The 13,010-nt window shown below is 39.5% G+C and overlaps 1 protein-coding gene across 1 annotated transcript in view; it reads right to left on the reverse strand.

The window, feature by feature from the left end:
• Positions 1–4,933: 4,933 nt before the first annotated feature.
• Positions 4,934–13,010, reverse strand: part of LOC102245254 (sperm-associated antigen 6-like) — a 44,745-nt gene continuing 36,668 nt past the window's right edge. The window contains 2 exon segments of the mRNA XM_014548017.1: positions 4,934–5,085; positions 9,989–10,134. Of these exon segments, the coding sequence (XP_014403503.1) occupies positions 5,016–5,085; positions 9,989–10,134 (216 nt within the window). The 3' untranslated portion in view covers positions 4,934–5,015.

A 13,010-nucleotide genomic window follows, 5' to 3' on the forward strand; every position in this document is an offset into this window, starting at 1 on the left:
GCGGCGGGGAGGGACCCGGAGTCAGGAGGTCTGAGGGGGCTGCGGGCGGCGTGGGGTTTAGAGAGCCCCCCCCTTTTTCCTGGAGCGGCCCCTCGGTTCTCCCCAGACGCCTGACGCGGGAGCCTGCGGGAGGAAGCGGGAGTTGTAGGGAAGCTCAAGGTGTTGGCAACATCCCCGCTGCCCCTGTTCACTCGCAGGTTCCCAGCCCCACCTGCCGCTGTTCTGGGGGTTCTGCCCGTCCCTCTGGTCGTTCACGTCTGTGGTTTTACTCAGCTTTGTGCCCATCGGAAACTTAAGGGCTTTAAAAAATCTTCGATTCCTTCCTACTGATAAAACCTGTTTTTTTTAAAAAAATGTATTTCTTTATTGATTTCAGAGAGGAAGGGAGAGGGAGAGAGAGAGAGAAACATCAATGAGGAGAGAGAATCATTGATCGTCTGACTCATGCACACCCCCTACTGGGGATCGAGCCCGCAACCCAGCAGGTGCCCTTGACCGGAATCGAACCTGGGACCCATCCGTCCGCAGGCTGATGCTCTATCCACTGAGCCAAGCCGGCTAGGGCAAAACCTGTTTTTTATATTATGCACCGCCCCGCCCCTCCACACACAGCTGTTGGTCCGCTCTGAAAGGACGGCTGAAACCGTGGTGGGGAAACCGTGGAGAAAGAGGAAAGAGAGAATTACGTGATTCGGGAACTTTCTTAAGTTGATCTCCATTACTTTATTCCATAACAATAACTTACAATCATTGAGGATTCCAAAGGGCTTTTATTTGTGTTTACCGATATTTTTACTGTATTAGAAGTTAAAACTGACCACCTTTAAAAGTATTTATGCATTCATTGGTTATTTGAAAGTATTGGTTCAACTGAGTTATGCAGATATTAAAAATGTTGATGTGTTTCATTATATTTAGTGAGGCAGGTGCCTGTCTTTTGCTCCGAAGTTCAGAAACCAGTGATACCCACAACCCCTTTACTTAACTCCACGGCTTAAGTTTCACAATGATCTCCACATTTACCTAAAGAAACAGAGCCTTTAAAGCAGCGGTTCTCAACCTGTGGGTTCTGACTCATGCACACCCCCTACTGGGGATCGAGCCCGCAACCCAGCCATGTGCCCTTGGCGGAATCGAACCTGGGACCCATCCGTCCGCAGGCTGATGCTCTATCCACTGAGCCAAGCCGGCTAGGGCAAAACCTGTTTTTTATATTATGCACCGCCCCGCCCCTCCACACACAGCTGTTGGTCCGCTCTGAAAGGACGGCTGAAACCGTATGTTTCCATTTTGAGATTGGGGAGGGGAGCAAATAATTATTTTTGTTTTCAGTTCCTTGTTGTATTATGAAAAAAATCCTTGAAATCAACAATACTACAACTTCCATTCCTCGAGTGCTCACTCTGGAATGGGATTTTATTCTGGGTTTTCTAAAAACAAAAAAACTGCCTGCCTTCGTAATGCTAACACCTAGTCTCCAGTAGGCTTATCTGAGTCATCTGTTGGATTGCAGATTCTGAGAGACAAATCTCATGATTTGAGAGACATGCCTGGATTCTGGATGTCACCAGAATGCCTTACAGCAGGGGTCCTCAAACTACGGCCCGCGGGCCACATGCAAATACAAATATTGGATTTGTTCCCGTTTTGTTTTTTTACTTCAAAATAAGATATGTGCAGTGTGCATAGGAATTTGTTCATAGTTTTTTTTTTAAACTATAGTCCGGCCCTCCAACAGTCTGAGGGACAGTGAACTGGCCCCCTGTTTAAAAAGTTTGAGGACCCCTGCCTTACAGAATTGAGACTGACAAACTGATCAAAGCCAATCAAAAGCCACTGGCAGAAATGGCCTGACACTTTGCTTGGTCACATGGTTCATGGCAGTCTTTCCAGGGAAGGACTGAAGGTTGCTTTCCTGAAATACAACAATAAATGAACCTCAGAACACCTTTGGGGACCTCAAGGATGTAACGACTTGACCCAAATGTATAGGTGTTCCGGGCATAGCCTAACGGCAAATGGGCCTTGGCTTCTCTGCCGTGAGGGGCTGACTGCTGACTAAAAGTCAACCTAAAGATTCCTTATGAATAAGTAAGATTCTAGCCAAACAAATTTGATTGCTACTCTTGTTGTGTTTATGCAAACAAGTCAAACTAAAACTGGACTAATACAGTCTCCTTAAACATGAGGGAGAAAAATTGTGTTTCAATGAAAACTACAATGCCCAGTTGTGGGTATTGGACTCGGGTGCAGTAAATTGTCTTCATGGTTTTGTTTTTAAGTCTGTGTGTGTGCCATACAGCATCTGATGACATCACCAGAGATGTTCTAACTGCAATCTATCAGATTGTCACTGCTTTCATTCCAGCAAAGCCTTGCATAAGGAAATCTTCGCAACTGGTTTATGATTTGCTGTGTACATTAACCTTTCTTGCTTCTGTTATCATAGAATATGTGCCTATGTCCATATTTACCTGATTGCTTGCTCACAAAATATAGACCTCACTTTAGAAACCATCTGCATCACCGTCCTCTGAAATGAGACCCAGCGATCTGGACTTAGGACTAAGTCAGTGAAAGATGAATGGTCTATGGGCTTCACTTGAAACTGCTTTCCCTTTTCTGTCCAAACAAGTCAGACAGAGAAGGCCCACAGTTTCTCATGGGGGAAACCTTAGAATATTTCCTTAGCTTAATTTAGATTAACTCTGGAGGACAAAAAGACTTCAGACAGTTACAACACACCTACCTCCAGGGAAGCCACTCCTCTGACCTAATCGGGGGAACTAAGTTAAGGAGAAAAATTGTGTTTCAATGAAAACTACAATGCCCAGTTGTGGGTATTGGACTTGGGTGCAGTAAACTGTCTTCATGGTTTTGTTTTTAAGTCTGTGTCTGTGTGTGCCATACAGCATCTGATGACATCACCAGAGATGTTCTAACTGCAATCTATCAGATTTCACTGCTTTCATTCCAGCAAAGCCTTGCATATGGAAATCTTCGCAACTGGTTTATGATTTTCTGTGTACATTAACCTTTCTTGCTTCTGTTATTATAGAATATGTGCCTATGTCCATATTTACTTGATTGCTTGCTCACAAAATATAGACCTCACTTTAGAAACCACCTGCATCACCGTCCTCTGAAATGAGACTCAGCGATCTGGACTTATGACTAAGTCAGTGAAAGATGAATGGTCTATCGGCTTCACTTGAAACTGCTTTCCCTTTTCTGTCCAAACAAGTCAGACAGAGAAGGCCCACAGTTTCTCATGGGGGAAACCTTAGAATATTTCCTTAGCTTAATTTAGATTAACTATGGAGGACAAAAAGACTTCCGACAGTTACAACACACCTACCTCCAGGGAAGCCACTCCTCTGACCTAATCGGGGGAACTATGTTAATCTTTCCCTTTATCAAATGGGTTTTGCCTCTCACTAGACCTTTAGTTGTTATAAGTTTCCTCACTTTTCAGTTGTGCTTTTTAACCTTGTCAAATTGGTCATTTCCAGACTACAACAAGGACGCCAGCTTGTCCAAAGAGTCATCCCCCTGGGCATCACCCATGTCACCTCCCAGGGGACACCAGACTCACCTGGACTTTGCAAAATTCCTCTTCTCTGCATTGGCACTCCTTTCCTTTTTGCTTCCCCTTTCCTCTGGCAGACAGGGAGAGCCTCTGAGCCTTGGGACAGGTAGGTTTATACCCCTTGGTGGCAGGCAGCAGTTACAAGAAGACAGACCTGTCTGTTTCTCCTTTATAAGATTACAGAAGGTGTTTCCCCCCTCTCGGGGGGAGTGATACCATTGTAATAACCTGGTTATTAATTAACTGGAAAGGAACAAAGGGAAGGCCAAATATTATAGACCCAGTAAAGAAGCAATAAAAATAGTCTGAGAAAGACACCTGAAAGCCAGCCAGATTGGAAACACCGAGGCCTGGGTGCTCCCAGGTTTTCATCCACTCCTTTCCAGTTTTCCAGAGGAGATCATGTCAGGACTTTTCCTTTAGATCAAAAGATACACACATACCAACTAACCAAGATTCCTAAATCTAATCACATATTCCCCAAGGCCAGAAGCACACTAGACAGGAAAAATGAAAGGAACAATTCTAATGCTGCTGTTACTTAAACTTGTATTGAACACCCCTCTCATCCTATTTTAGTTCCCTAAGGGAATGAAGATGCATGTAAAGTCTGAGCCTGATGGTGTTCTTTCCAAATTGTGTCTTAAATCTCTAAAAATGTGACTTTTGAGACTTGGGAAAGTGAAGCTAGGACAAAGGAATACTGATGGCTCATTTTACATGCCTGCCTCCTTGTTTATTCATGAGCAGAGCTAGACTAAGAAACCTTTCCATGAAAATGGAAAGCATGTCTGCAGTAGCATAATGCTTAATGTTGACCTTCTATCCTCTCTGGCCAGGAAGGTAAGGAACGGTTTAGGTAGGGTAAGAAAAGACCTTGGAAAACTTGGGATGAACAGGAGTTTCCTAAGTTCGTAAGGTTATCTCTGACAGGCTATTCACAGTCTGTGTGCTAGATTAATGCATCTATGTCACCAGCATTCGAGTCTTTCTGCTTCTGTCATTAGTTTCCTCTTTCAACTACTTCCCTTCTATAACCTGTAGAATTTGTAAGCCCAGTTTTCCTTGCTTATGCCTATGAAGAATTGGCCAAAATAACTGAGTTTTTGAATACTATCTTCCATCTGTCTCTAGTTGGAGGTGTGTGTGTGTGGTTTTTAATAGAGCAATAACAAATGCCTTAAAATTATTTAATGTCTTTATATCTACTTTTAGAGTAAATCCTTTATAAAAGATCATGAATAGTTTCTCACATAGTCAAGCCACTAATTTTTAAAGTATTACATAAATTTGAAAATATTACCTAAAGGTACTTTACATTGAATAAATCTAGAGTATACTTAGTTCAAATATTTAGAAAGACCTTTATTTAACTATTACTCATAATTACTCTGCTGTGAATTTGAATATATAAATGTAAATTTGCTTAGTTAATAAGTGGTTGATAGCTGTCCACTCTTTGCAAAAGTGTATCTGAATATCCAGGAGAATAATACCTGAAAAAGAAAATTTTTATTAGATACTGGTGAAAAGATTTAGCCCAGTAGGCACAAAAGATTCAATGAGAGGTTGTTTTTATCTGAAATAATTCTATGAATCAAATCTCTGAATAATTATGCTCCAGTAATGCTTGTGCACAAGGTTAGAGCCTATCAAGAAAAGAACATTGCCCTGGCCATGTGGCTCAGTTCGTTGGAGTGGCATCCCATACACCAAAAGGTTTCAGGCTCGATTTCCTGTCAGGGCACATACCTAGGTTGCAGACTTGATCCCCTGTTGAGGTCCATATGGGAGGCAACCAATCGATATTTCTCTCTCCCCCTTCTTTCCTCTGTTTCTTTTTCTAAACATATCCTCAGGTGGGGATTAAAAAGAACAAAAAAAAGAAAACTCACTCGACTGTGCTAGATAAATAACAAGACACTTAAGGGCTATCAGTGCAGTGGCAAAGAATGGATATTTTCAAAGTAAGTTACTTGGACCCAGTGATAGTATTTTATTAAAGCAACTTGTTTTATTATGTCAAGTGACTGATGTTGCTTTAATGATTATAACTAATAGATTTTTTTCATAAATTAGACAACATGATCTATCATTACTAATCAACTTCTGCATTCAGATTGTCTTAGGGATTATTCTCAATGCATGTTTTAATCAGGTCTGGTCACATAAAAAAATTTTGGGGAGTATAATTCATATTATAGAACTACTTCATAAGTGTTTTACAACGATTCCATCCTACATACCTAGGAAGTTAATTGATTTCATTTGTTCTTGGGCATCTATAAATTCATATTTATAAATAGAACATTTTATAAAAGATTTAGTATAAAGGTATTAAATATATTTATTTATATGTTGTAGGATGATTCATATACCATGGAAAGAACTTACATGCATATAAAATCTGTCAAATAAAATTTGGCAGACATTCTAGAATATAATAAATGAATAAAAAACTAAATTGTAATTTAAAACTTTCCAAAACATTTAAAATAACAAATACTCATAAGGTGTTTTCTCCAGATAAAACCTAAAGTTCGAGACTTGCTTTGTCTTTTATTAGTTATCTTTATGCTTGGATGCTTGACTTAAAAATTCATAATTGAGAGTATACTAATTTCTTCCATAATTTGTCAAGTTATAGGACAAAACAGAGCTGTATTTTCTCAATAGTGTGTTCTTATAGGTAGCCATAGTTAAACAGATACATACAGACAAATGTAAAAAGCTACCTTAAAGAATGCTTTTTCTCTAAAGGCCTCCTACTCTAGAAAAGTCCTTCAACAAGTGGATCTCTTCAAAGTACTCATACACTGAGGAATTCACAACTGCTTTCTCTGAGTTGGTCACAAATTTTAAAGTAGGCCTCACCTTCCTAGACCTTATAAATATGTCAGACACAAAGGTATTTATTTTTTTTAATTTTATTGATTTTTTACAGAGAGGAAGGGAGAGGGATAGAGAGCTAGAAACATCGATCAGCTGCCTCCTGTACACCCCCCACTGGGGATGTGCCTGCAACCAAGGTACATGCCCTTGCCTGGAATTGAACCTGGGACCCTTCAGTCCACAGGCCGACACTCTATCCACTGAGCCAAACCGGTCAGGGCAAGAAAGGTATTTTTTAATGTCAATAGCAAGAAGTATATTACAAATAAAAACCCAAACTTTAAAAACTGTGCTACTATATGGTAGGTACTAACCACATACTCCTTATAAAAGAATTGAACCTCCAAAAAACAGGAAATTTCTTTTTTTCTGCCCGTCAACCACTGTTATTTCAATTTATCTCTCTGGCTTTTTAAAAAAATAGTTGTTCAAACTTAAAAAAAATAGATATCTTTATTGATTTCAGAGAGGAAGGGAGAGAGAGAGAGAGAGAGAGAGAAACATCAATGATGAGAGAATCACTGATTGACTGCCTTCTGCACCCCCCCAAGTGGAGATTGAGCCCACCTCCTGGGCATGTGCCCTTGGCCAGAATCAAACCTGGGACCCTTCAGTCCGCAGGCTGACGCTCTATCCACTGAGCAAAACTGGCTAGGGCTCTCTATGGCTTTAAGAATATAATTGAATTAACCTTACCATAGATCCATGTTGAATTTGGGTTATTATACAGTTACCATATCAGAAATGTGTCAAGTGGAAGACTTGTATGCATGCCTCTCTCCCCAAATTAGAAGATTACTAAAAGCATCTTCCCCTCCCTAGTTTAGGCAGAGGTTAAGAAGACAAAAGAGTTCCAAAAATATCTCTGGCTGTGGCGTGGACAAGGACTAGAACTTAAATCTTCTAACCTCTAGTCCTGGGTGCCTTCTCTCTCATCATACCAACTACCTTCGTTAGAAATTTTTAAAGATTACTAAAATTGGAAGGCAATATGAAGTAGATATTTAGGCTAAAAAGAGCAGAGAGAATGTGATCATTGGTAATTTGTCTTATAAAGAATTAGTTCTAAAAGAGACATTAAGTGATTCTTAAAAATATGATTGTAAAAATAAAACCATTTAAAGGTTATATTGGTCTCTTCATAAACAATGTTTCAAAGATTTCTGTAAAACACCATTTTATAGAACCTAATGCTTTAAAAAATTTATCAGAAATTTGAAAAAGTCAGCTAACCAAAATTCTTCATGATAATTAGCCAATCTAGATATATAAAAGCCTAATATGCAAATTGTCCCCACGGGAGTTTGACCAGGAGACTGATCACTCACTATGACGTGCGCTGACCACCAGGGGGCAGTGCGGAATGAAGGAAGGCTTCGGCCGGCAGCCAGGGAAGGGAGGCCCCGGCTGGCAGGCGAAGGCCCCGATTGGCCCTGAATGTCAGCCAGGCCTAGGGACCCTACGTGTGCACAAATTTCATGCACCAGGTCTCTAGTTTTAAAAATAAAATCCCAGGTCACAGAATGTTAAAAGTGAAAAATTTACAATGGTATTTTGACAAAACACCAAATTAGATTCTAACATGACAGAGTTTTTCTTTCCCTTCGTGCTCTGTAAAATAATCTTAGAAAAGTATAGAAAGACAAGAAAGTTCTTTACCATTGGTTAATTCTAATAGGCCATTCCATTTGGGGACCCTTTAGTTTTCATTTTTTCTATAATTTTGTTTATGTTAGAAAATTGTATTGAAAGTTATTTTAAACTTACATAAAATAGCATTCTTCCTAAAGGGATGTGCAAATGTGTAAAAATTAACTATTTTTTTCCTTGAAAAAAGATTTATATTTTCTCCATTTAGAAGTTTTACACATATTGTATATCCTATATAATAAAAGCCTAATATGCTAAGTGTCTGGTTGACTGGTTGGCTGTTCACCCAATCAAAGCATAATATGCTAATGATTTGCCCAGGCTGCTCAACCGCTTGCTATGATATGCACTGACCACCAGGGGGTAGACGCTCCGACTGGTAGGTTTGCTGCTGGAGTCTGGCCTGAACGAGATGGGCTGGACATGCCCTGGAGCCCTCCGTACCTGGCCAACCTCCCATGTCCCTCCCCGGCCCCGATTGTGCACCGGTGGGGTCCCTCGGGCTGGCCTGTGCCCTCTTGCAATCTGGGACCCCTTGAGGGATGTTGGAGAGCCAGTTTTAGCCTGATCCCATAGGCCAGGCCGAGGGACCCCACTGGCGCATGAATTCATGCACCGGGTCTCTAGTGTTATATAAACTTTTTTGGTATATCAAAAATTTTTTGTACATTATATGTAATAGGTATACATTTTATGATATACTATTCCTTTGGTATATTTTATATGTACTAATATTTTCAAAGCTAACTTATTGGAACTCTTTTGGTCAAGGAGTTCTCATAAACCTCCAAAAGTGCATAAACTTATCTCTTGGGAAAGAATTTATCTGTAGAACATATGTGAACAGAAAACAGATTTTAATCTTAAATAAAATTATTTTTGTGTTTTTAGAATCAATGTTACCATATATATTAAGAATCACCAATATTAAATAGGAAGAATCATTTATATGTTACTAGAGGCCCGGTGCATCAATTCGTGCACAGGTGGAGGGCCGATCGGGGGTGGGGCTGGCTGGGGTGAGGGGCCGAGGGTGGTTGGCCAGCTTGCCCTGCCCTCTGGTTGAACTTCCGGTTGAACTCCTAGTCAAATTCCCAGTTGAGGGGACAATTTGCATATTAGCCTTTTATTATCTAGGATAACAAGTTTTAAAATTGGAATTTATATTCTCTAATATTAGAGAAAGTAAGAAATAAGTGTAGGATTAGAAAAATATGGCCTTTAATTCTTAATTGTGTTGTGGCATTTTTTTCCACATAATTATTTTGGGGTTAGTGATATGGTTCTCTTTTAGGCTTACAAGGTCTGGGGCTTAGGTTTAATCATCTTCAAATCAACCTCATTAAAAAAATTAATTTTAAAAGTAGCTTCCTCCTACATTACTATAAAGCACCTGCATTTCATAGACAACATTATTTATTCAGGTTTTTTTTTCAAATATGGATTGTAACTTTCTTTTTGACACTCAACATATCTCTTTTTCTATTTGTAATATTCCCATTAATAGAAGTGTGAGCTTAATAATATATGCAGGGAACTATGAAAATCAGAATCCATAGGCCCTTTTCTAAATCAGGTTCACATTAAAGATTAATTTGAACTCTGTATTTGGGTATTCTTTAGTGAAGCATGTCTTAAATTAGTACATAAATGTCTTAAATGACATTCTAGTTTAATTTGGAAATGTGTGTGTCAATCAGAACATTACTTAATTTGTGAAGAAAAAGTGATCAAGAGCAGGGGTGAAGGTATACACTGGTCTCATGTAGTATTTTGACAGAGTCGATATAAAATATAGATTTGAAAACAGAAAAACCACATTCTAATTTTGAACTTCTCAAAGTCAATTTTTCCCACCTTACTATTTCCTCTGGGTAGCAGTTGTTAATGCTATTGATGTATTCTTGTAGAAGAGACCCAGGTTCTGCTTTTATCTCTTGAACCTTTTTAAGTCCACCACTTGTTACAAACAGTCGGCGAGCTTTGCTGTCATGTGGCAGCACCTTGAAAAGTGAAGCACATTAAGATGTCAGATTTGCTTTTCCAAGTTGAGTGTTACTGTTGAAAAGCAATAATATATACGAGAAAATGTAAGAGAGAATGTGTGTCTACCATCCCTGTAACATAATGAGCCTAAATTTGCTGATGATTACAAGTAAAATTCAGTCTTTTTAGAAATCTATGAACTTCTTATGTTGTGCATATGGAATAAAGGCTATGAATATGAGCAAAGGCAATGGAGATCCACTCATGTACATAAAACATAGTGTTGTCTCTCCTTTGCTGACACCCATTCAACATTTTCCCTCCACCTTCGAAATTAAAGGCACACTCCTTAACAAGGCGCAGAAAGCCTTCTGTGACCCAGCAACTAAATACTTCTCCAGCTTCCTTTCCCACCAATCTCTATCCCAAATTTTGTTCAATAACTTCAAAAGGTACATGACAGGCCATTTCTTGCCTTTGCTCATGCTGTTCCCTCACCTAGAATGCCCTTCCATCTTCCATGCACCTCCCCCCATTTCTTGGCTAACTCTTGCTTATCTTTTAAGTTCAGCTCAGGTGTCAGAGATACTTCCTTTAAGAAACTTCCTGTGAGACATCCCTACTCTCTTATCCCAGGATGTTAGGTACTTTTCTTCTCTCATGGCATTGTGTTAAGCCCCATGCACTTGCCACAAAATATTTTAATTATCAGTCTATATATCTGCACACATAAATGTCATGAAGGCAGAAATTGTACATTTATTCATTCATTTATTTCTCTAATGCCTGGTGCCTAATAGATGCTCAATTAATGTTCAGCAAAGGAAGGAACATACTAAGGAGTAGGCAGGAAAAGGAAATTGAGATGTTAAAGAGGTAGAAGAATCAGGAAAGTTAAGGAATCAACCCAAGAGAAGATTTTAAGAAGCAACCAATAAGAACTAAAGAAAGCCATTGGATTTGAGAGTGGGTGTTTGTGTGTTGAGAGGAAAGAGCCAGTGCAGTACTCTCTTATCCCAGGATGTTAGGTACTTTTCTTCTCTCATGGCATTGTGTTAAGCCCCATGCACTTGCCACAAAATATTTTAATTATCAGTTTATATGTCTGCACATATAAATGTAAGGAGGCAGAAATTGTACATTTATTTCTCTAATGCCTGGTGCCTAATAGATGCTCAATTAATGTTCAACAAAGGAAGAAACATACTAAGGAGTAGGCAGGAAAAGGAAATTGAGGAGATGTTAAAGAGGTAGAAGAATCAGGAAAGTTAAGGAATCAACCCAAGAGAAGATTTTAAGAAGCAACCAATAAGAACTAAAGAAAGCCATTGGATTTGAGAGTGGGTGTTTGTGTGTTGAGAGGAAAGAGCCAGTGCAGGTGAAGGAATTGATTGTGCATGACAACAGCTGACCAGACAAGGAAGGTCCTGGAAAGGGGGCCCTCAACGTGGGGATTCACACTCATCAGTGGTCCTCGCTACTATTCCCTCTGACAGAAACACCCTTTCTATCCCCACCATTCTTACTCTTTCTTCAAAACCAGCTTTTTTTTTCACTTGCACTTCCTCCACTAAAGCCCCCCAGCAATACCTCAGACTACATTCACTTAGTCCTTTTTATTTTTATTTATTTTTTTCGCGCCACCTCTGCCTGCCCGCGCCCGGCCCAGGGCCTTGGCTCCCGCCCACCCTTCCCCAGTCCTTCTTTTTAGAAAAGTGTATTATGAAGGCTCGCACACTGAAGTACTTTCTAATTGTTTCTTCTGGTCTCCCCAGCTAGATTACAAAGTTCTTTGAAGACGAACGTTGTCTTATTCTTTTTTGTTTATCTCTCAAAGCTTCACAGGATACGTGTAGGCATTTAACAAATACTTAAAACTACAAAAGGATCAGGCTAATAGAATGTTAATACACATCACCTGGACAGTAAAAGATCACTTGCACTTCCTCCACTAAAGCCCCCCAGGAATACCTCAGACTACATTCACTTAGTCCTTCTTTTTAGAAAAGTGTATTATGAAGGTTCGCACACTGAAGTACTTTCTAATTGTTTCTTCTGGTCTCCCCAGCTAGATTATAAAGTTCCTTGAAGACAAACGTTGTCTTACTCTTTTTTGTTTATCTCTCAAAGCTTTAGCAGGGGTCCTCAAACTTTTTAAACAGGGGGCAGTTCACTGTCCCTCAGACCGTTGGAGGGCCGGACTATAGTTTTAAAAAAAACTATGAACAAATTCCTATGCACACTGCATATATCTTATTTTGAAGTAAAAACACAAAACGGGAACAAATCCAATATTTGTATTTGCATGTGGCCCGCGGGCCGTAGTTTGAGGACCCCTGCTTTACAGGGTACGTGTAAGCATTTAACAAATACTTAAAACTACAAAAGGATCAGGCTAATAGAATGTTAATACACATCACCTGGACAGTAAAAGATTACACTAGTATATATTTTTAAAAAGTGGAATGGCCCACAGATATATCAGTTTTAAATATTCTTTTGGTCTGGAGAGTTTGCATGCCTCCTATGTCTGTCCCCAGCCACAGTAAACTTCTATCTTTTTACCTTCTGCCTTGCTTTCCCATCTTTGTCTAATGCTCTGGTACCCTTAGATTAAGAAAACACAAAATTCTTCCTGAAGCAAATATTCCCATAGGCATATTTATAGGAGTACGTAATATGAGGTATTGTCTTTATTTTATCTTGGCTGTTGAACCTTTTGCAAATTTCACTGATTTATTTTTACTTACTTTAGTGACTGATTTTTCTTAAATCAAGGCTCCTGACAATTTAACCAGTTCTTGATAGCTTAGGGCAGTGGTTCTCAACCTTGGCTGCACATTAGAATCACCTGGGAATCTTTTTAAAATCCTGATTTCTGGGCCTCATCCTC

Source organism: Myotis brandtii, unplaced genomic scaffold (assembly GCF_000412655.1).
Source record: "Myotis brandtii unplaced genomic scaffold, ASM41265v1 scaffold49, whole genome shotgun sequence".
In the NCBI taxonomy this organism is placed as follows: Eukaryota; Metazoa; Chordata; class Mammalia; order Chiroptera; family Vespertilionidae; genus Myotis; species Myotis brandtii.